Source organism: Amblyomma maculatum, chromosome 2 (genome assembly GCF_055883805.1).
Source record: "Amblyomma maculatum isolate TAMU_Amacu chromosome 2, ASM5588380v1, whole genome shotgun sequence".
In the NCBI taxonomy this organism is placed as follows: domain Eukaryota; kingdom Metazoa; phylum Arthropoda; class Arachnida; order Ixodida; family Ixodidae; genus Amblyomma; species Amblyomma maculatum.
In genome coordinates, this window is record NC_139345.1 from 23390027 (window position 1) to 23412991 (window position 22965).

At 49.2% G+C, this 22965-nt stretch overlaps 1 protein-coding gene across 4 annotated transcripts in view; it reads right to left on the minus strand.

The window, feature by feature from the left end:
* Positions 1 to 22965, minus strand: part of LOC146198126 (band 4.1-like protein 4) — a 116175-nt gene that overhangs the window by 53324 nt on the left and 39886 nt on the right. For all 4 annotated transcript variants that reach the window (XM_084593449.1, XM_084593448.1, XM_084593447.1 and 1 more), the window contains exon 2: positions 2306 to 2410. In XM_084593449.1, coding sequence (XP_084449575.1) covers positions 2306 to 2410 — 105 coding nt within the window. The remainder of the gene's footprint in view (positions 1 to 2305; positions 2411 to 22965) is intronic.

Genomic DNA, 22965 nt, shown 5'->3' on the forward strand with positions numbered 1-22965 from the left:
AACGAATGTCCGGCGGCAGCGCGAAGCCATTCCGTGTTCTTCCCCCGCCTGGCGCACATAAACATTAACCGTCGATGTCTTTATCATGATAACGGTATCTTCAATCCACCGGGCTTTTGAGATCACATTTTCGTCGCACTTCCGCGTTCTTTCCTTTGTTACAAATGCCTTACACGAGCACGCGCGTGCTCGGTTGTTTACCAAATTTCGGTGGGCTGACCTTCAACCAAGTTCTCTTTCGTTTCCTATAGTTGAAAAAATCGTGGATACAGTTCCTTTGAGAGCGTATATTTGTTTCTTTGTTTCTTTCTTTTTTTTTTTTTTTTGCCGCTTACCGACGCAAAACACACCCCAGCCTCTCGTACCGACGTCCCTCTAACCCCCACATAAAGACCTACAGGCAACTGTTAGGTTAACCGCCATATGCATGTTCTCTTTCTCTACCACGGTTGGTATTACATCGTCATTGACGAGAGATTCCATTGGATAGGCAACAGTCAAGAGCCGAATGCACTGGACAGAAGTGGCGTCACTGGACAGAAGTGGCATCAAACCCTGCCGGGGTGGCGCAGTGGTTACGGCGCTCGACTACTGTTCCCAAGGACGCGGGATCGAATCCCGGCCTCGGCGGCCACTTTTCGATGGAGGTGAAAAGCAAGGCACCCATGTGCTGTGCGATGTCAGTGCACGTTAAAGAATCCCAAGTGGTCGAAATTTCCGGAGTCCTCCACTACGGCGTCTCTCATAGCCTGAGTTGCTTTGGTACGTTAAACCCCACAAACTAAACCAAACCAGAAGTGGCGTCAAGAGCCATGCCCAATGGCCGAACTATGGTCCCGCACCACCTGGGTAACATTTTTGTGAGCCAACAGGTGGACGGGGTGATTTCCGATTGTGACATCGCGTCCAACGCGCCAACCCGTGTGAAACAAGCGCCAGCGAAGACAGCGCAGCGTCACGCTCTGAGAGAACAGAGAGCAAATGGGCCGTTAGGAAGCTTCGGCGATCAGTCGCGCCTCGATGGCTGCGTGCGTGCGTGCGTGCGTGCGTGCACACACACACACACACACACACACACACACACACACACACACACACACACACACACACACACACACACACACGCACACACGCACGCTACGTGAGGCAGCGGTGCGTGACTGCGCTTCGTTACGCCCCCTTGTCGCCGTGCCGCGGCCGCGCTTTGGAAGGTGTACCAAACGCCTTCAGCCGGAAAAGAAGCACGGCTCAATGGGAAGGAACTCGGGTGGAATTTCGCGGACGCGAATAAGAAGGGAGGAGTTTCCCCCTATGCGTTACACATCGGAGTTCACCGGAGAAGTGACCTTTCATCATTTATCGATGCATTACTTGTTTTTTTCTTCCAGTTACACTGGCAGGCACATATATCACATTAGGAGCCTCAAGAAACCCGATAAAGAAAACAAAAATACCCAGCTAAAAATTGAAACTACGCAATCAAAATTCGATGGCCACCAAATGGTAAGGAGAAAGAAAAAAAAAAAAAGCGCATGCCCACTTTTTGTTCTGTTTTCCCGGCCCCCAAAGTGTGTTCAGATTTCCCCAGCACGTATTGTACGCTAGTCCATCCATCAATAAACAAGAGATAAGCGAAAGTGCAGCGTCTATGCACATAGATCCAGCCCACACGAGCAAATTAGCAGGACGCCGGCGTGACCAGTGCGGACATAAAAAAAAAAAAAAAAAAAAAAAAAAAAAAAAAAAAGAAGAAAAAAAAAAGAAATATAGCCATGCACGCCCGAACCTTATAGCGATACGGATAAAATAAAATTAATGATGGATCTGTGCTCTCTGCAACTTTTGTGGCGTTTGCACGTGTAGAGGAAAACAGGAAAAACATGAGGCGTTAGGGAACTCGTGCGGGCACGTACCCTACCGACAAGACGTCTGTGGGCTATGCTCGTTGGATATGACTCGAGCTTAACGCGCACGATGGACATCTGTACGGTGCAAGAAGCTTCATCTTAAAAAAGCAGAGCAGTTTGGCCCCAGAATTCCTAGACTTCTGGGCTTCGCTGGAGTTATCGCGAGTGTTCCTGACTCCTTCGAGAAAACTTGAATGCCGGAGATGTAAAAATAGAAAACCACGCAGTCTGCATATTTTTAAAGAAAGCTTTACCCATGAAAACTTGAAGTGCTATAGGTACTCGGGGATAACTGAGCTTTCCTAGCCTACCGCGTTTACATTCATTTCGTGCGTTGAGGTGACATGACAACAAAGAGAGAGAGAGAGAGTACGTGACATAGTGTACCAAAGGCTTACCGTCTGTGCGAGGTTGTCGACGTAGCGCAGCCCAAAGTAGGCCGTCTCCAGCAGGTTGAGGTGCTTGTAGACCACGTCCAGAAGGTCCTGGCCACGGGAAGTGTTCTGCGAAGGAGAGGGACAGGAAATGAGTACACCATGTGGATGACAAAGCGGAGCGCACTGATGTTAATAGCTCTACTTCTGGCGTTATGCGTTTGCCCCTGAGCCAACCCACTGCACTGCATTGAAGAAGTCGCAAGAAACGGAGCGAATTCGCAGCGAGTTAATAATTTGGACGAGCTCCCAAAGACTGGTTTCTGTTACTAAGGGAGGAATATTACCATCTACAATAGCGTCACCGAAGCAAGACTGATTTAACATTCAAGTCAGAAGAAGCTTTCAAAGGCCTCTTACAACCGAAGCGGCGGCCTTGTGGTAGAGCATTCGCCTCGCATTCAGGAAGTACGGGGTTCGATCCCCAGTGCCGCCGGGTACCCACCGGTTTCCAATGGGTACAAGATTTCCCCCGACCTGGTGCTCGGCTCTTCTGGGGTGAAATGCTTGGGAAAAGGGGCCGTGAACTAAAATGTTGGTTCAAGAAAAAAAAAGTCGACGTTTCGGCAGGAGCCCTGCCTTTCTCAAGACTCTCTTGAGAAAGGCAGGGCTCCTGCCGAAACGTCGACTATATATAGATATATATATATATATATATATATATATATATTATATATATATATATATATATATATATACACTTCATTTATTTGTCCAGAGTACTTGCTTTCCATGCACCTCGTGATTTGTATGTTGGCAGCTTGATTTTATTGTCTGAACGTTTTTCACCCGGCTTATTTTTCGGCACATACCCGTGTTTATATTATCATCATGAAGTGTTTCAGCGTCCGTAAAGTTACTACAAACGGGCATCTTCTCGAAAAGCTGAGACTATAATTGTGGTAACTAAACTAAATCAAGTTCAATCACTTCCGTGATTTAGTCACACGGCTTAACTCCGGCCGTTGCAACGAGTCCTTCGTTAAGTCAATCTAAAAACAAAAAGAAATCTCTCAAGGACACCTAATTATAGTACATCGTGCGTAGACAGTGCGACAGTATTAGGACCTGTTGATGTATTTGCACCTAGTTGTGTTTGGGGACCTCTGCCCGTCAGTATGCACATAACTAGAAATCTCTAACTGATGGTGAGATGTTTTCTCGAAGGTGTCTGGAGATGGCAACACGGATGCAACGATGGTAGTCTTTTTTTTTTTTTTTTTCAATAATATTACGCCCTGTTACTGGGCTCGTTGCGCATCTCGAGCGTTCGAAATCTCGTCCTCACTCTTCTTTAGTTTACCTAAATATTCCAGTATTGCTTCTAGGATCCTCGTTAGTGCTTAGAAGCGAATACCTTGGGCCGTATATTTTTGATAAAGACTGTACATCGAAACGCATAGTTGTCACTTCCGGTCTGGTGACGTCACTTCCTTCCATCCAGTCGCCGAATTTTATGAAGATTCTTTTTCCCCAAAAAAGCATGATTGAAAGAAATCTTGCCGGTGCTTTCCCTGCCATTACATTAATTAATGAAGAAGACAGTGGGTGCTCACGACATAGCTCGATCGGCTACATAACCTTACATCAAGGGCACTGACACAGATTGCAGTAACGAAGACGATACAGAGAACCTTACGGTGGGAAAGGTACACAGGCAGATTGCTCTGCCATGTCATGACGAGAAGAGAACTGCTTCGTTGCAGCATTGTCCATTGTCAGAGTGAATAAACAGAGAGAGAGATAAACTTGCTCATAGCATTTCGCACACTGGCATGCATAGCGTTGAAAGGTCTTCGGAGTAGGCGAAGTAACGAAAGAAAAGAAAAAAAAAAAAGATGAGGTGACAGCACTGGGAACATAATTGCGCGGCTAGATAGCGTAAATAAAGCCAGTGGGAGGCACATGCAAAACCACCGCGAAAGAATCGTGAACTTTGGCACAGCGTTAGCACCTCTACAGCCAAACGTGCTGCCACCATGCAGTGTTCACAGCCACAGTTCGCCGCGCTCGTGCCCGACGCTTTCGAAAAGCGTCATGCACCGCTCTCTGTGCGGGTTGAAAAACAATGCCCCGTACATCATGTGTGCGCCTGCGAACTCCTAGCACTCCGAGGTGCTACTAAAAGAAAGCAACATTAAAACAACGCAAGTGGCACTGTAGAAAGTGCTGGCTGCGCACTGAGGAAGTGACGGAGCGAAAGAACTATTCGCTTTCGAACATTGTAATCAAGGCAGTGAAAATTGTAGGGCACCCGAAGTACCCACGCAGTGTTCTGACGAATGCCGGTTTGTTGTGAGCAAATAGTTGAAACAAGAGTAAATTTTGCGGGCTTGCTTGGGGGAGGACTACAAGTGCCGAATGGCAGTAAAATCGATAGCTCAGTTATACTTTTCTGTTACATGCTGGCCTTTCTGTGCTCTTTGTAAACGGAAAAACACAGAGAAAAGCATTTTCCATTTTAGTTATACTAGACAGCAAAGGCAGCGCTCCTCGCTCCCATCAGTTGACATCAGCAACGCACTAATAAATCACTCTAGTTGCCAGCACTTAAGTTGCCAGCACTGGCATAGGAAAGTCATCATGACTGTGTGACGTCACAGAATACAGCAAGGTATGACGAGATGTACGACAGAAGAGGGACGCTGTTAATCACGTTACTGTTCCGGTACGGGGTGTTTGATATCCGAAGCTGCACGTGGCTTTCAAAACACTGTATATACTGGAAGGCTCACAGTCGATTTGAGAGTTCTTTAACGTGCCTGTGACAGCATGTAGAGCGCACGATTTCTCCTCTATCAAAATGCGGTCGAAAACAGCATGGATTCAGCATGACAGTCCTGCTATGGGATCAGCATTTCAATGGAAAAGCCAGATAGCCACAGACACGAGTCATAAGCAATGTCGTGGGATATAATACGATTTCATACGACATGATATGACATGCGTTTCCTTCACTCGACACATAAGTATGCTATGACGCACCCTCGAAGTGAAAGGCAGGCACGCTAAAACATCTCTCTCTCTCTCTCTCTCTCTCTCTTTCTTTTTTTAACCTCGTTAGATCAGGCCGAGTTCAACGCCCACCTCGTGCTACCGTGTAAACGAATGCCGCACGAGTGTGCTTCGAACCTTCCGCGGCGTCCCGTCGCCTCTGCTGAGCATTTTTCGTGTCAGTGCAGCGGACAAGTGCACGACCAATAGCAGGTGAGGGTCGTCGACAGCCTCCAACACGGAGAAAAGGAGCGCGAACAAGAAGGAAAGAAAAGGCACAAATGAATTAGCAGGATCAGCGAAGACGACGCGTGACCGATCTCCCGCCTTCTCGCATTGTTCGTGACCGCGAGCCACCTCCAGTATCGGCCGCGCGCGAGACAGAGCATGCCGTAGCCCTTGTCCTCTCAGAATAGACTGCTTCACGATCCGGTCAGAGCCGACTGCTGAGTGCGGTGTGAGCATCAGTTCGCGCTCAGCTATCTCCGGTAAAAGCAGCAAAATAGCGACGAACGCGCGTCAGAACAGACGTCGTGGGCTACAAGGCCTGCAGTTATACGGTCAAGCCAATAGAAGTCGAATGGGCGTTCCACTTGCGATAGATGGCAATCTGGAGCACCTAAATGGCATCCTGCTTCGTCAGCTTCACGGTAAGAGAGGCCTGCGTCACAGCGCATGGCCCGAACTTGAAGTACGCATCCTGGGACACGTGAAGGCGTCCACGAATTTAGTTCGCGAACGAAAGAAGTCGTGCGTTATTAGCCGCTCGCTCCATCAGGATCGCGGCATGAACCGCGCACCTGCCGAGCGTTTAGCACCGACCCGCGCGACTCCTCCGGGTCGCCGGCGCCGTAATTACACCCGCTGCTGCTCCTCCTCCTCCTCGCAATGCCGGCATTAACCTCCGAAACGTCGCACCGAAGAGCGCAGCATCCCAAGACGAGCGAGGTGCTTCGGAGAGGAGGTGGCGGTGGGGAAAGAAGCGCGGTCAGACCGTGATTAAACGGCGACAAGGGCGAGAACAAAAGGGGCCCAACGCTGACAACCCCGTCGACATCGAGGTGGAGGAGGAAGAAGCGACGCTCACGACATGTCGACTATGACGACGTGGTGGCGGCCCAGCAACTCGCACGCCCGCGCAGTGACGGGGGAACGAGGAGTGCGCGATCGGTGATGGACCGATCGGCCACCCCGATAACCTTGCGCACGCACGCCGAAATAATGGCCTCGCAAAGCGTAGTGGGGGCACTACAGCTGAAGCGCACGCGGGTCGCACGACCGTACACATAGTACACAAGCGTCGAGGGGGGCGGGGCAGGCGTGATCTCCTGCGGTTCACTGTACCCGGGGCCGCTGCTAGTTATGCCCGCCTGTCGCGTGGACGCACACGCTCTGTGCGGGGCCTATTTTCGGGAAGTTGCCAGAGCTGCACGCGTGCCTGCAGTGTTTGTGTGCACCCCATTAAGCAGTCCATTACAGCCGCTAAACTCCACGGGGAGGACGTCCCCTTCGCGTCGAAGGCACGAGTGCACTACGGTACACTGTACGAGGCTGCTGATGCTCCCAGCACCGACACAGGACGGTACCGAAAAAGCTCGTGGCGGTAAAACAGCGATTTATTAAGGCGAAATCCTTATATAGCCTATTAGCAACGAAACTCGGCGTTGTCGCAGAAAATGTGGTCCCTAAAATCTCAGATTAGCCAAGCAGAATCGTGACATCATCCCACCGCAGAACAGTCAGCAGCCGGCGCCAAATTCAAAAGGACCTTTTGGCCCGTGGGATGCCACGGGTCAAATATTAGGATTAACGCCAAATTTCTCAGGAAGCTTCCTGTAACCAAGGGAAAGTAACTGAGTTGGAAAGAAAATTCAGTTCAAATTTCTCAGGAGGAAAATGAAAAGCAAAAAGAATTCATGTTATCGCCTTCACAGCCCGTAAGCAGTTTTAAGTGCCCTCCATAATGTTTGTCTACTTCTCTAAACATAAGCTGGCGAATTAACACGTTCTGCTTGGGAGGGAAGAGCGGAGAAGGAGGAGCTTTCATTTTTGATGGAAGATGACACCTTCCCAAGCTCTTGTGGTGGAATAAAGAGTAGGCCTAAAATAGATAGCCGTGGGAGGACCTTCTAGCCGACTCGGGCGAGCAGCATCAGCTCATGCTGGTGCAGCGAGCCAGAGCCGCTGCTGAGGCCAACGGACTCCTGGACAAAGGACTGCCGACCATTGCTCTTTCCTAACCCCGCTACCCCTTAGCCCCCAATTTTCCCCGATAAAGTTTATCAATCAATCAATTGACAGCCTCGTTGCCTAACAGCTTCTACCTGGCGAGTTCTTACAGACTCGCGAGCTGCAGCTTGGCTGTTGATTGCTTCTTCCGTACTTGTGAGTGCGCGCATTATCCTCTGTTCTTTAGTCAACTCCGATTTTTCCGGAACAAGAGTGCGATCCCTTTGCTGCGATGAAGTTTTGAGGGCGAACGTTGGTGAAGCGAGGAAAAAAAAAAAAAAAAAAAAAAAAAAAAACAAGCACATTTATACAGAAATAACCAGCCTATACAAAGACTGTTGTTGGTAGTCGTGCCAAAGATGGTCTGTCGTTACCGGCCAATGTGTTGTACTCGTATAAATATTAGCCGTCACAAAAATGACGATTGGCTATGGTGGACAGATAAAGTGCGGAAATAAAATTCTGGATGAACCGACACTCTGGATAAACTCTGGATAAACCGACGTACGAGTAAAGGCTCCAATCGAAACATCGTTTCTCTCTCTCTCTCTCTCTCTCTCTTACAACTATTGGATAGGCGCAGGCTACATAGGGCTGAGTGTTTGAGGACGATTCAGGCAAACGTTTTACGGATGATAAAGGGCACCCAAAATGGAAACGCGATGCGCTAACCGATAAAATACATGTAAAACACCCCAGCTGCAAGTAAATTAGGCAATGCCAAGGATTTGGGAATTCATCACTAAGTGCGAATTAGTGCGTTAAGCTTGGGTGCTTCTGCTTAATATCGTCATTCTACGTTGTTTTTTTTTTTTTTTTTTGGGGGGGGGGGGGGGGGAATCTAGTACTCGTAACTCAGGCTTAATAAAAGCAAATGAGCATTACTTTGCTAGAGTTTAGGAATATGTCAAATGACATCAGTGGATACTAAAGTAAAACCACACGACAGAGCACTAATCAGCCAGTTAATGGCGGTTCCAGTAAGGAACCCGCGCTCAGCGACAAGTGCCTACATTAAAATGAAACCCTCTGACAGCTATTTACCCAGCTGAAGTGCATTCAAATTCAATGGAGAGAGTACAAAGACTCCGGCAGCGGGTTTTTAAGGTAGAGCTCCATCGTAACATCGCGCCTACTGACTCCGAATTATTCGATAATAGCTGCTGACGCCTCACACAGCTTTATCCGGGTGAAAAGGAACGAATTGTCACTGCACAAGGAACGTTCACAAAACTGTCTCCTATTTGTCCCTTCAGGAACGCCTGAATGTACTGACGCCTAACAGTAATCAGCTCGATGAGTGAAATGACTCGCGTGACGTACTTCCCCGTTGCGTGGTTGCGGTGCGTTTCCTCGTCCAAAACCTGCCTCAGCACTCACGTTCATCTACAGTAACCATGTTGCAAATCGCGCAAATTAAAAGCCCCAGCAGGGACATATGTCTGTAGTATCAAACATCACAGTCTTCACAAATGCGATAACGAGAGTCTGGGATATGCGACAAACGTGAAACCAAATTTATGCAGGAAGGAAAACCTTCCAGAGGGCTTTTCGCACGAATAGAAGTTAGCATTTGTTTTTTAATTTTTACGTTTACTATATCCGGTTTATATGTTATAGCGAAGTTCCGCTGTCCCTTCCCAGTGGGCATGGAAGCAGTACGATAGAGCACATGGCTAACGATCGTCGTCTTCACGTTATCCAGGTTTTGGCTTGGCTTCTACCATGCCTGGCCAGAAGTGCACCGGACCCGTACGTCGCTACCTGCCTGCAGCCATGCCGTGTTCAGGTGTGCGACCTTTCTTCGAACCCAGGCGCTGCCTTCGTTGGATCGGAATCCTTGTTCATCGGTTCAGCCGCATCAACAGGAACATCATCCACGCCTGCCTTAAAAGCCAACAGCCAGCCGCGACACGTCAGTGGGCATGGAAGCAGCACGATAGAGCACATGGCTAACGATCGTCGTCTTCACGTTATCCAGGTTGGTCAATCGTGTTCTCTACATGCTAGGAAAACATCAAATCGTTTTTTACTGCTGCTTCCGTGCCCACAAGTGCTCTATGACGTGTGTTGTGACTGCAAGGAGGTGTTGGTTATGTTGTTGCTATGTTCGGGTGACGTTGAGCTAAACCCCGGGCCTAATCGCAAGCAAACTACAGAGCGGCAGACCCAAGTAGCTGATGAAGACGGCACGTCGTGCGCCCATCGTCATAATGAAGTCATGGCTGCGTTGTCCTTTATTAAAACCGCCTGTGAGGCGTCAGCGGAGGCCCAAGCCATGTTGACGCAGGCTGTTAATGACGTAAAAGCCAATCAGGAATGTTTAGCAAAGCGGCTGTCTAATATTGATACTCGACTCGCTTCTGTTGAAACAAAAGTCAGCATTGTTAGTAGTCTCGAAGGAGAACTTCTGTTAACAAACGACACCATTAATGACTTGACGCAACAGAATAATGAGCTTCTTTCCCGCATCAATGATCTGGAAGACAGATCTCGCAGAAATAATTTAATATTTTATGGCGTCCCCGATAGCAATGAAACGTGGAATGACACAGAAAAAAACGTTATTAGTTTGCTTTCATCCAGTTTTGGGTCAGAATTTAAACCAGACAAAATAGAACGAGCCCACCGCCTTGGTGGCCCTTTTGTTCAAGAAAAATGCCGACCAGTGATAATAAAATTTTCGCACTTTAAAGCGAAAGAAGTGATGTCACATCGTGATGAGCTGAAAACAAATGACATTTCAGTTTCTGAAGACTAATGCGCAGCAACTAGGCTCGCTCGCAAAAGGTTAACTGCTTTCGCAAAATCTTTGCCTGGTTCATCATCCTTTAGGCTTCGCTACGACAAACTAACTGTAAATAAAAGGCAATATGTTTATGACCCTAGAACAGACAGTGTCATTGAGCTGCCCCGGCTGCGTTATCATTCTCCTTCTCGTAGCGGCCCATCCGATGATTCATCTGCACGCGCTCGACCCTCTACATCCAATGCTGCTCGCGCATGCGCGATGGGAGACATTTCGAATTTAAGTCCCACGCGTAATGTTTCATAACACTTAGCCAGGGGTAGTGGTTATCGGCGCCCTATATCAGTCCTTTATACTAATATCCGGAGCATTTTAGGCAAAAGAGATATCAGCGCAGCTATCAATTCGTGCGATGCCGACCTGGTGGCGCTCACTGAAACTTGGTTAAGTGCTCGTGTAAGCGACAGCGAAATTTTTACTCACACCAAGCCTTTCAATGTCTGTCGTTGTGACAGAGATGGAAGACAAGGGGGTGGAACCCTGCTCGCAGTTTCTACTAACCTAACATCGTTCAGAATTAATGTTTCATGCAACATAGAATCTGTCTGGTGCAGCGTCATTTTAAACAACAGAGTGCACATCATTGGCGTCTGTTATCGTCCACCTAATGCAGACATCACATTCGTGAATGAATTGCATGACGCGGTTAACACCGTCGTCCTTCGTTATCCAGCATCCCCGGTATTTCTTCTAGGCGATTTCAATTATCCATCAATAAACTGGACATCGACACCGCCTACCTGCACACCATATTCTTCGAATTGTCAAGCTTTTCTCGATATGTGCTCCCTTTTCAATTTTGATCAGGTTGTTGATGGCCCAACGCGTGTTATTGGCAGTTCTGCTAACATTCTTGACCTGATCCTCACCACTAACCTTGATATGATAGGCCCAATAATTTTCATGCCGGGACTCAGTGATCATTCTTTACTTCATTTCGACCTAAACTTTACCGCGTCTTCAGCTACGAAAAAACGCAAGATTATATTTGATTACAAAAAGGCAAACTTTGAAGAGATAAATAGAGAACTTTCGCTCTTCCTTGACAACTATCTTAGTGGTTTTGAACATCGTTCTGTCCAAGAGAACTGGGACCTGTTCGTCAATAAAATTTCATATCTAACTGAGGCTTACATTCCCAAGAAAATACTAACAATACATAGACATTCGCCATGGTATAATCCGTACTTAAATCGACTTTCGAACAGAAAAAAATGCTTATTTCGGGCAGCAAAACTGCAGCAGACTGCGTCACGCTGGCAAGCATACACTAATGCATCTCACACCTACTCTCAAGCTGTCGCTTCTGCAAAATCTACTTTTTTGAAATACACTCTACCATCCTTGCTCACTAATAACCCTAGCAAATTTTGGAACATCGTAACTAACTCCCAGAGCAACTCAGAGATTTCTTTACTTGACCAGAACGACTTACCTGTGCCTAGCAAGGAGTGCGCATCGATTTTAAACAATATGTTCACACTGAACTTTTCATCTGCAACTAATCTTCAATTGCCTACACATTCGTTTTCGGGCTATACGATTATGCATCCAATATCAATAGATGCCGACGGGATTGCAAAGCTAATTGAAACACTAAAACCTTCATGTTCCTCTGGTGTTGACAATATAAATGCAAGATTCCTTAAAGAAACAAACATGTACTCCTCTGTCCTTTTGGCAAAAATATTTCAACAATCTTTAGATACTGGCGCTATTCCTGTACATTGGAAGCAGGCGAAGGTGATTCCACTTCATAAATCCGGTAACAAGCAATCTCCCCTTAATTATCGCCCCATATCTCTTACTAGCATACCATGTAAAATTCTTGAACATGTCATTTGCTCACACCTAGCTAGTTTTCTTGACTCGAACCTTTTTTTCAATCCAGCGCAACATGGCTTCAGGAAATCATACTCATGCGAGACACAGCTACTTTGTTTCACAAACTCCATGCTAACCCTTATTGACAACCGTTCCTTGGCTGATTGTATCTTCTTGGATTTTTCTAAGGCCTTTGACAAAATCAACCATTATCTTTTACTACTTAAACTCAAGTGTCTTAATATTGACAGACATCTTCTTACCTGGGTCGAAGTTTTCCTCATCGGTCGATCATGTCTTTGCTAACAACAATAATTCACCGTCAACACCTGTTACGTCAGGTGTACCACAAGGGTCCGTTTTGGGCCCTCTTCTTTTTTTAGTTTATATTAATGACCTTCCTAACTGTGTGACTTCCCCTATTCACTTATTTGCCGATGACTGTGTTATTTATCGCGAGATTGCTGAACCCGCCGATGTTTCTGCTTTACAATCTGACCTCAATAATATAACTAAATGGTGCAGCACATGGTGTATGGACCTAAATGTTAAAAAATGTAAAGCTATGCGAGTGTCGCGCAGTAATTTCCCCCCTGCTTGCTATGCACTGAATAACACTCCTTTAGATACTGTAACTTCGTACAAATATTTGGGTGTGCATATTACTAATGACCTCAGCTGGAAGCAACATATTGATTACATTATTAACAACAGTAACCGCATGCTTGGGTATTTGCGCCGTAACTTTTCGAAGGCACCTGTTTCGACTAAAATGACTATGTACAAAGCATTGGTACGTTCAAAGATTGAATATGCTTCTGCAATCTGGGATCCCGGTTTCACGAACTTGAAATCCTCACTTGAGATGGTTCAAAATAATTCAGCGCGTTTCATTCTTTCCAATTACAGTCGCACTAGCAGCATAACTTCAATGAAACTAACGTTATCTTTGCCATCTCTCGAGCTTAGAAGGAAAATTTCACGTCTTAGCCTTTTTCACAAAATTTATCATCATAACGAATTGAGGCATACTTTCATTTCGCAGCCATCGTATCGCTCCTCCCGCGTTGATCATGCTTACAAAGTAAATGTCATAACTTGCAATACTAATGCCCTTTTTCATTCCTTTCTACCTCGTACGTCAGTAGAGTGGAATCGCCTTCCGCCCGATATCGCATTAATCCAAGATCACGATTCATTTCACTCATCACTGATGCAATATCTTGAAGCTGATCTGTGACACTTTTTCCCCCCTGACTATTATCTTATTTCCGTTTTTGGTTTTTCATGCTTGTTTGCTCCCAGTGCTGTTGTTCTTTTCGCTGTATAATGCTGTTCTCTCACCGCTTATGATTGTTTTCAATTTATTCCGCTTGTATAACTTTCTTTATTGTAAGATTGTTTTCGTTGTTCTGTATTCCCTTGTTCGTTTAGCCTTTGTTATGTTTTGTTCATTTAGTGTTCTATGCTTTCTATCATATATGATGTACCACTCCCCTCTGTAATGCGCATGCGCTTGAGGGTAATAAAATGAAATGAAATCTGCATGCACAGCTGCGCGTGTGTCTGATGGCTCTTTTCTGCCAGCGACGGGAAAAGTTATGGCGCGGTACGCAGCAGCGCGAGTCCCACCTTTCTCGCCGTTCCCGGAAAGAAGCAAAGCCGCGAAAGATCGTGCTTGGTCTCGGTCGCTTTTCGGCGCCCCGTAACCCGTTCATCCCGGGCGCATATACACGCGCAGTTGAGTCCTGTCTCGCGCACGCGCGCTCTGCCCGCGACTGCTTCCCCGGCAAGCCTCCTCGGTGCAACTCATCAACGATACACCTGCGCCGCTGCTCCTACTGCTGGCGTCTCCTGAGCGCCCGGCTCTGGAGCTCCAAATGGAAGGAAATGCCAGCAAGAACAGCACCCATAAGTAAAAGCTGAGCGAGGACCCACGGCAGACGTGCGAGGGTGCTTATATGAACGATCGAGGGGCGCAGAAAGAAAGATTAACGGCAGGGAAAAAAATGGACAGAGGGGGGAACGCAGGTCCCGGTTGTCCCGGGAAGCCCGTGAGTTGCTCGCGCGGGCACGCTCACTCTCCGAGGAGAGTCACGCGCAAGCCGGTGTACCGTATGCGAGTCCCCAGGTAGCACGATGAGGGCATGCTGCTCCGATGAACTCCGCGCGAGCTCCTCGTTGTTACAGCCTCTCTGGTTCCTTGTTCGGAGCCTGGCGGGAAGGAGTTTCGTCGTACTTGAGCGGGTACACTGGCCTCGCTTTTATAGTAGCTTTCCATAGAGTAGTAGAGTACGTCGAGTGTATGTATGTATATGCCACTTGGACAAGTGGAAGCAATGTCCTTCGGACCAAGAACGGTTTTACCATATGGGGACGCATTTCCATGTGAAGGGAATGCACTAACTGTATACGATGGACGAGGGATTACGTTAGGACATGCAGTGTCGTGTCTGTGCAAACAGCTTTGGAATGAGAGTTACTACGCTCGCTAACGATGTGACAACTGATTGCTGTGAGCGATCGATATCTGACGCGCCGGTGCACTGGCTTTAATCTGAGATTTTCAACTGCATCGCGCGATTATTCCCTCGTTACGAAGACTGCCATTGAAAGAACTGCTGATGACATGTACACCGTTGACAACTGAACGTGAGCCACACTGAGGACGGCAAAATGCACTTTCGGGAACAGTGTTCCGGGAGCACAGTGAAAATGGGGATGGAATCGAAAGGTGGTTCATATAAAAACCACAACAACACTGCGGCAGGAACAATGAAAGCGAGGTCTGGCACGCTCTCGCACAACGTGTAGCTTTGAGAACTGGGCAAACATCAAAACAATCTGAAATCACGAAGGCGAGATGCCGAGCGAGAAGCGGCTCGAAATCAATCTCGACTCCACACAGTATATCATTGGTTCCATATAACTTGAAACTATTCTAGATAGAATATATGCATCACCAGTCCAGCCTATGTGGATCACTAAGCGCTCCTCTCAAATTATTTGTTTAAACGACCGGCTCATTTACCCGTGGGTTTCATGCGGAAAATGTCATTTCGCCAGTGAAACGTGCTGATTCCAACTACAACAGCCGCTTATACATTTTTTCCTCCATATATGTGCGTACATGCGTCATGCATCACGCCATCATTTCAACCGCGCCATGCAGAATAACCGCCAACGGCTAAAGAAGGATCGAAGAAATCTTTGACGGCGGTATGCGGGGCGGCACACCACAGCGGGTTCAAGGGCAACAAAAGAACTGCTGAACCTCCGCCGGGCTTGCGCATATAGCCAGTGAACGCCCGCGGTGGGAGTCGGTCGAACGTACCGCGGTGGAAATAATGAGGCGTTGAATGTATGCATGAATGACCTCCTTACATCCATTCTCGGGAGGTCAAGCAGACTCCCCCCCTCCACTGTCCGATTCGGGGTGGGCTGGGCCTCGGCCGCCGGCTATAAGTCGGCGCTCATCGAGGTGATTAGAAGAACTAGGGGCATTTAGCAGAGCCTCGGGCAACAACTACACCGCTCTGCAGTGGCGTTCGACCGCGATTAGGCCCGTGTCAGAGAAGAGGAAATGTTTTCGCAGTCGCGTCACGTGTGGGGAAGGGTGGGGGCGCGGAAATCAAAGAAGATAGCAGCAAACTTCCTCGCGGAAGAGCACTGTCAAGCGCACGCGCCAGTTTCGTCTTTGAGCAAGATATTAAACAACTCGGACTCGTGCAGAACGGGGGCCACGAGCACAGGCTGCTCCGACGACAGGCTTTGTTTGCGCGCGAGCACCTGTCGTCTCAGTGCCAAGGCTGCACGCGATGCCCGAAAAATCCCATGCAGTGATCGTGACAGAGATGAGCGCGGCGCGCGCCGTGCCCTCACTGTGCATTGACCTCCGAGCCAGCACACCACCGCGTACTAGGAATTCCAGTGCACTCTACCCGCGCGCACACACATTCGCTGCGGCCAGCGAGAGCATGGCCAAGTGCGCCACGAGTTATGCCCATACACTCGGGGGGATACGTCCCTGAGACTGGGTCCCCCTGTGGGGTGCCTCTTTCTTACGTCGAGGACGCAGGATCCAGCCTAATTCAAGGGAGGCCCCCTCGAAGCTCGGTTGAGCTGCTGCGATGAGCGCGCACACGAATGGGAGGAGAGAGAGAGAGGAAGCTGATGGACGACGAGCGGGCAATTGTTATTTGCCGTTGCCCTCCGGCGAAGCCGCCATCACTGCTCCGGTTTGAGGCGCCGCCGTCGCTTCCATGGCTCCGTGTCGGGAGGCTGAAGCCGCGTCCGTGAGTGCCCGGCAGATTACACGCAAGGGTCGAACGAGTCGGTAGCAGCAGCGCGTGAAACGGAACTGCCACACCTATCAGGCAACTGGAAAAATTGTCGAGCGCTTCCTTCAGACGCTAATAAAAACTGGTTTCCTGATAATACAACCCGTAGAGGCCCTTCAGCTGCTAAGCCAGTCTGTGAAGCTCTCACCGTTCTATGCCGCAGTCCCTCAAAGGCGTCGGGCCTGACGAGAATTTAATTTGTCCGCACACCGCTCACTCGTTCTGTTTTGCGTCGTCCCTGCTCTGAAGCCAGTTTCCTATGGTAAAAGTGCAGAGGTTGCTGTTTTTTCTACCTTCTTATTTTCTGGGGTGTCCAGCCGACGCTTTTAGCGAAGGGTGCAGACTGAACAAAGGGTTTCCACAGGAAAGCATCCCCAACATGCGTGACTGAGATGCGCGATAGATTGCGTGCAAGAACACAGGGAGCCGACGTTTCGTGATCTAAATAGTATTAAGTTCTCGCAAGCGAAAGTAACTGCAGCTTTCCTCGTTACGCTCATCAGACAATGATATAGCTTGAGCCATGCGCTCAAGCCGCTTCAATTTCTCTTCGCCTAATGAGTGTAGGCTGGTAAAGGCAACATAAGGGTCACCTGGGTCATCCGTGATGCCTCTGCCCCGCGAGTACCCGTTTTTGGCAGTAAAGGAGCGAGGAGGGGAAGGAGGTGAACCGGTCCAGCGTGACTTTTGAAGTTTCGGGAGACAATACGGGGCTCTGTCAAAGCAGTCTTAAACACGGACAACGCGGCTAAACGCACCGCCTGGAACGCCGGCGGGCACAGCGGCGCAGAGAAAGAGACGGCCCATGTTCCACGCATATACAAGAGGTAAGACGGGGGGTTGTGGTGAATGCGAAGGAAGGAGGGGAGTCGTGGCACTGGGATGATACGGCCGAGCCGGACGTGGACACCACGAAGCGAAGAAAGGCAGATGAGGGGGAGAGAGTTTAGACAGAGAATAAAACCGTGCCGATTACCTCCGGGACAAAAAGGCCTCCTTACAGCAGCCTGCGCTGAAGACAGGAGGACGAAACGGAGGGGAAGAAAAGAGACACGGCTGTTTCGTAAAAGGGCCATTGTCCGGAGCGGCGACGCGGTCCCTTCGCGACCCGTGAAGGGGTTACTGATGCTCCGGCTTTTACTGGGGACGCGTTGCTGCAGTGTGGAGAAGGCTCCGTGGCCTTTTTTCACCGACAGCGTGTTCCCTCTGCTCTCTCCGAGGATTGGTCGCCGAGCGGTTTTCTGCCTTCTTCCGTTTTTCGTCGTTATTTTCCCCGTTTCACAAAGTGGTGGCGGCCACCGCTCAAACCGAGATGTCCTTTTGTTGCGCCAGCTCGAAGACTCGCCTGGTGCCGGGGCGCGTCCTCGTGAGGAGCGCGAGCCGAGCACACATCCTTCTTCAAGGCTCGCATACGCGTGCCCTCGTTTTTCCTCTGTGGCGAAAGTAAATGTTTGTCCCCGCCGAATTTTCGCCACGCACTCCGCTCGAAAGTTACGCGGTCGGACAGGCACCCTGAGCGTAAGCGGCTCCTCGTCCCACAAACCGTGGAAAGGCGCTCTTCCAATACGACCCCGTCGACATGCCTCATTCTTCGCCGCGGCGCAGACTGCCGCTTAAGAAAGTGGTGTCGGGCGGCATTTCTCCGAAGCCAAGCAACGCACGCCATCGCAGGCTCCGGTGGTCGGCGATTAGGAGCCAGTAAAGGGCACAGGTGACCCGCTGTATCCGCACACGCTTTTCACTAGTCTCGAAAAAATTTGCCAAGTTGTAGCTTTGAATCGTTCACTTTAGAGCGGAAAGGTTTGTAGAGTAAGACGCTTGGTGCATGGCCGAGGGCCGGGAAACCAGCGGTGTTATATAACGTGACAAAGGCTAAAACGAGAGAAGGCTAAACAGTATGAAAAAGCACTGAACAAGGGTTGAGGGAGAGCCTCAGTTCGAAAGCCGAGCAAGTTCCCTTATCAAAACGTGGCTCGGCTTGCGAACGGAGGTTCCCCACCCTCAACACTTGTTCAGTGATTTCATAAGCTGACATAGTAATACGTACGAAAATTGTCCCTTCATACAAATTGGTGCAAACTTCGTGGTCAATTAATGTAAACGAGAAAGGGATAATCATCCATCATTGCTATAGATAATCCGTCCAGTATGGTGCCGTTATCTAGCCGATTTCGATCACGTTGTATCGTGCTGGTGTGGTGAAGCACAGTTATCTGCTCGTGTTCGGCGCATAGACGAGCTGCAAAGGGTACGCGCCAGAAAGAAACAAATAAGGAAAGCGCTATCAGCGAGAATGATAGCGATCCCTGCGCCAATCGCAGGTGGTGCAGCGACCTTTGCAGTGTGTGAACGGAGTTGTTCGCCGCTGTGGTCCCATCCTGAGATTACGCAAATCTGCAGCACGCAACGGCACCAAGTGCATATCAAACAAGCAGGAAAACGGGACGTGCCGAACACACAGACAGCGCGTTACAATGTTTTAGGCAGGGACGGAGACCGATGGAGAGGCCGATTAAGAACCTATAGCCGGAGGGCGGCAGTTACATGTTCCCACGGTGGTCGAAGACACGTTTCCGCGTCCCGATTGCGTGAGGAAACCCCACGGCAAAGGCACCGACACATCGATGGACTTCCATCGGTTCCCACCGCGGGCAACGAGCTGTCGATGAGCGCATCTCGGCCGCTGTCGCGCTCTTCTTTTCCTCTGCCGTGTAGGTTGAGCAATCAATACGGGTTAATAGCGTTATTAGCAACTGAAACCCTTCAAGTGGTGCTGACGATCTCACGCGATGCCCCACGGTTTCATAACCAATGATAAAGGCGGTTGACAAATCTGCACATAACCGGGTCAGCGTGCTTAAATTGAGAGCTACAAAATAAGTAACGAAGTGCGGCAAAGCGGACGCTGGTGCCTGATCTCCAACTACGGTGTCCAATTTTACGTCGGGCCCCGCCGAGGCAGCGCAGTGGTTACGGCGCTCGACTGCTGTGCCCAAAGATGCGGGATCGAATCCCGTCCTCAGCGGCCGCTTTTCGATGGAGGCGCACGCGTGTGCTGTGCCTGTACGATGTCAGTGCACGTTAAAGAACCCTAGGTGGTCGAAATTTCCGGAGTCCTCCACTACGGCGTCTCTCATAGCCTCAGTCGCTTTTGGGACGTTAATACCTCACAAACCAAACCAAATCAATTTCACGTCACTCGTTATAAACGTTGCAACTTGTGTGCAGTGCCGGACGTTACTCCGACATGCACCATGATTTGCAAACGATGCTGATCGCTACACAATAGTGCTGCTACGTCGTAACATGATAGCGTTATGCGTATGCGCTAATGCCGCCGTTGCCGCCGTTCGTATCTAGCAATTTTTTATGTGCGTAACGTTAATCCGGAACGCTCTCGCGTCGAGCTATACTGGATCGAATTATACCAGCGTCTATACCGCCAGGGTTGTCGGTCGAGACGTATGCAGCGTGGATCAATCGCGATAGCCGCCGATAAGCGAGGAAAGCGAAACCGGAAAGCAACCGCGTGCTGCATCCATCCAATTGTGCACGACTCGGAGCGGTATGCGCACGCAACGCGCCACGGCCGCGTGTATTGGTCCCGCGCTGCCCGATCGGCCGCAGATACACAAAGCGTCCGCGCCCCCCCCCCCCCCTTCCCATATGCGTGTGCGTCGATAATGTGGCATTAGCATGTGAGGTAGAGGAGAAGGAGGAGGAAGGAAAGATGTAGAGGGGAGGGGGGGGGGGGAGCGAGAAGGCGCGTCCACCACGGAATGTTGATCGATAATGAATCACTTGAGATCCGAAGATCGGCCGCGATGATAGCTTCGCCAATAATGGAGCGAAGAGAGCCACAGTACGGAAGTGAAAAAAAAAAGAAAAAAAAAAGAAAGAGGCACTTCTAGTACAAGGTCGATGCATGAGCGATTTTGCTCATTCTGATGAGTGATGTGCGTGTGAGAGAGAGAAGAGAGAGGGCGTTTTATTTCTCGGCCGAGCGCGCGGTTCAAGTAAGACGTGCTCATTTAAATTTTCTCGTGATAATATCGCCATCATCCATATACAACTATGTCGCGGACAAACAGGGAAATCGTAATACTGAAAGCGTATATTTGGCATCCTGTCTGAACGTCTGCTGACCATACGGGCATTAATCAACAAACTCCGACTATGCACTGATGTTGCAGCCATTTCAAAGGTTTTCAGATCACTCCAATCCAGCGTGAATCCAGTACGCGAACTGTTTCCCCGGGAGTGCAGGAAAGCATTCTCGCCAGTAATCTTGGTACCCGCTCATGCCACTCTCCACATCTTCAACATCGCCTCCCCCCCCCCCCCCCCCCCCCCTCTAAACTATATGCCCAAGTTAAACAAAGTCTTTCGAGACATCCTTTCTGTGATCTATGAGGCACACATTGCCCTGACGCAAAATTGAATTTTTTTTTTTCCCGAAGAATTTGCCACAAGGCATAAGTTGAGAAAGGGGGAATGGGATGCAGGAGATAGAAAGTTAAAAGAAGGAGTGAAGTCCAGTTGCGCTTATGTATTCGAGAAGGTTGGCAGTACGTATAGCGATTGTCCATTGTCCATTTCTCATAATCACTATCGCGATTCCACCGCAGGCCCACCTTCATGATTATCCGTTGCCTAATGTGAGTCGTTGATGGACACGTCCACAACAAGTGACGCACATCGCAGACGTCAGGTGGAGTGTCAAAGTGAGGGCACCAGTCACTGGCTTCTTGTTATGGCTTGAAGGTCATATGTACTGTTATGGCCGGACTCGACCGGCGGCGGTGGCGGCGCGCCGCCGCAGATTGAGTCCAGCCGTGGTATTTTACGCACACATACTTCCTTCGATCCCAACTTGCTTGCTAATTACACGGGAATATAAAAAAAAGAAAGAAATATATTAAGTGAGGCTGAGGTAGCGATCATTAACGCTTCCAAAGACGCCATGTTGCGGAGGGGTAAATGACGATACGTATTTCGCGAAAAGACAGGTTTTGGGGCAGAAAAGTGTGCTGCAGAAATTATTCACTGCTTGAGTTGTGTCGGTCAAACGGTGCATATAAATGAGCAGACTAGTTAAGCGATGGTAAGCTTGCCTAAGCGTGTAACTACCTCGTGCCTGATAGCAAGCAGCAGCAACCATCTCAGAGCACCAGGTCGACTGTGCGGGTCGATGGGCGAGCTTGGCCCAGAGAGACGGACGAAGATCGGCGAAAGACGAGAACGGGGCGCTCCGTGTCTCCTACATATAAACTTCTTCACTCGAGCAGGGCAGTCCCAGTGGAGCGAGTTCAGGTTATCGCGCGATATGTACGGCTCCGCCAACTGGTTCTTCTTTTCCCTCATCCTTTGACTGAGCGCGACAGCTCGGCCTAGCTCAAAATGCCTCCAACGTTCATCGTCCCCTGCTACAGATAGTCTAAAAGCGGCCTCTCCTCTTTGTTTCTCTCACCCTATCGTGATGGACCGCCGCCGAGCACCGGGAGGCGTATATCCGATCCCAACAAACGGATGCGGCGCGAGGGGGAAAACGAAGATGGAGAGGGAGAAGAGGCCGTCGGCTGGCTGTTACGAGCTGCGGCCGACACCCCCATTCCACGCTAGCGACCCGTGGGCCTCGGCCAACACCTTCTCGGCGCCCGTGTTGTGGTGGCAGCAGTGGCAGTGCGCGATGCGCGTTGTTGCGTGGATGTGTGTGCGCGCTCTTGTGCTATACTTGTGCCGCGAGTTTTCTCCAAAGACCGCATGAGGCTAGTCATCTTGTCTTGCCCCGGATGAACTAAATGCGATTTGTGCATTGATTCAATCGCTGGCGCAAGGCCGCTCCACGAAGCCCTTCGTGGCTCAGACGCAGGTTTGTTACATACCGCTTACATGCAAATCGGCCCCGAAATGCGATCTATTTTATGAGGTAACCCAAGCCTTGTATTTCGGCAAGATCCCCACTAAGGTACGACTGTATTACTTACGCCCTCCGGTGAAGAAAAGACCTGCATTTAAAAAAAAGCAAACCGTCCGCAGCTGTGCTTTCTGACCGCCTCTACTGCGTGCAGACACGTTCCGCCGTGCATGCAGTGAGAGTGATTTGTGCATTTCGCAAGGCGACAATGAAATGAAAGTGCGGAGACCAAAAGCACTTGGCTGCTTTCGGGATGACGTGTTTTGTTCTACTGACAGTAATGTGCGGCTTCTGCAAGCTCTAAATGAAACAGCTGTGATTGAAGTTTGGTTATGTGTAAAGCACGAAGTTCGTTACTCGTCCGCTTTCATGAATGACATGCACGCCCTTTTTTATTTGATCTTGGAAACCAATTCCAAAATTTGGAGATCGCCCGCATTATCATCAGAGGAAGTGACCTTTACAGTATGAAACATTGTTTTTGTATGCTACTTTTTCGATAAATGACAGC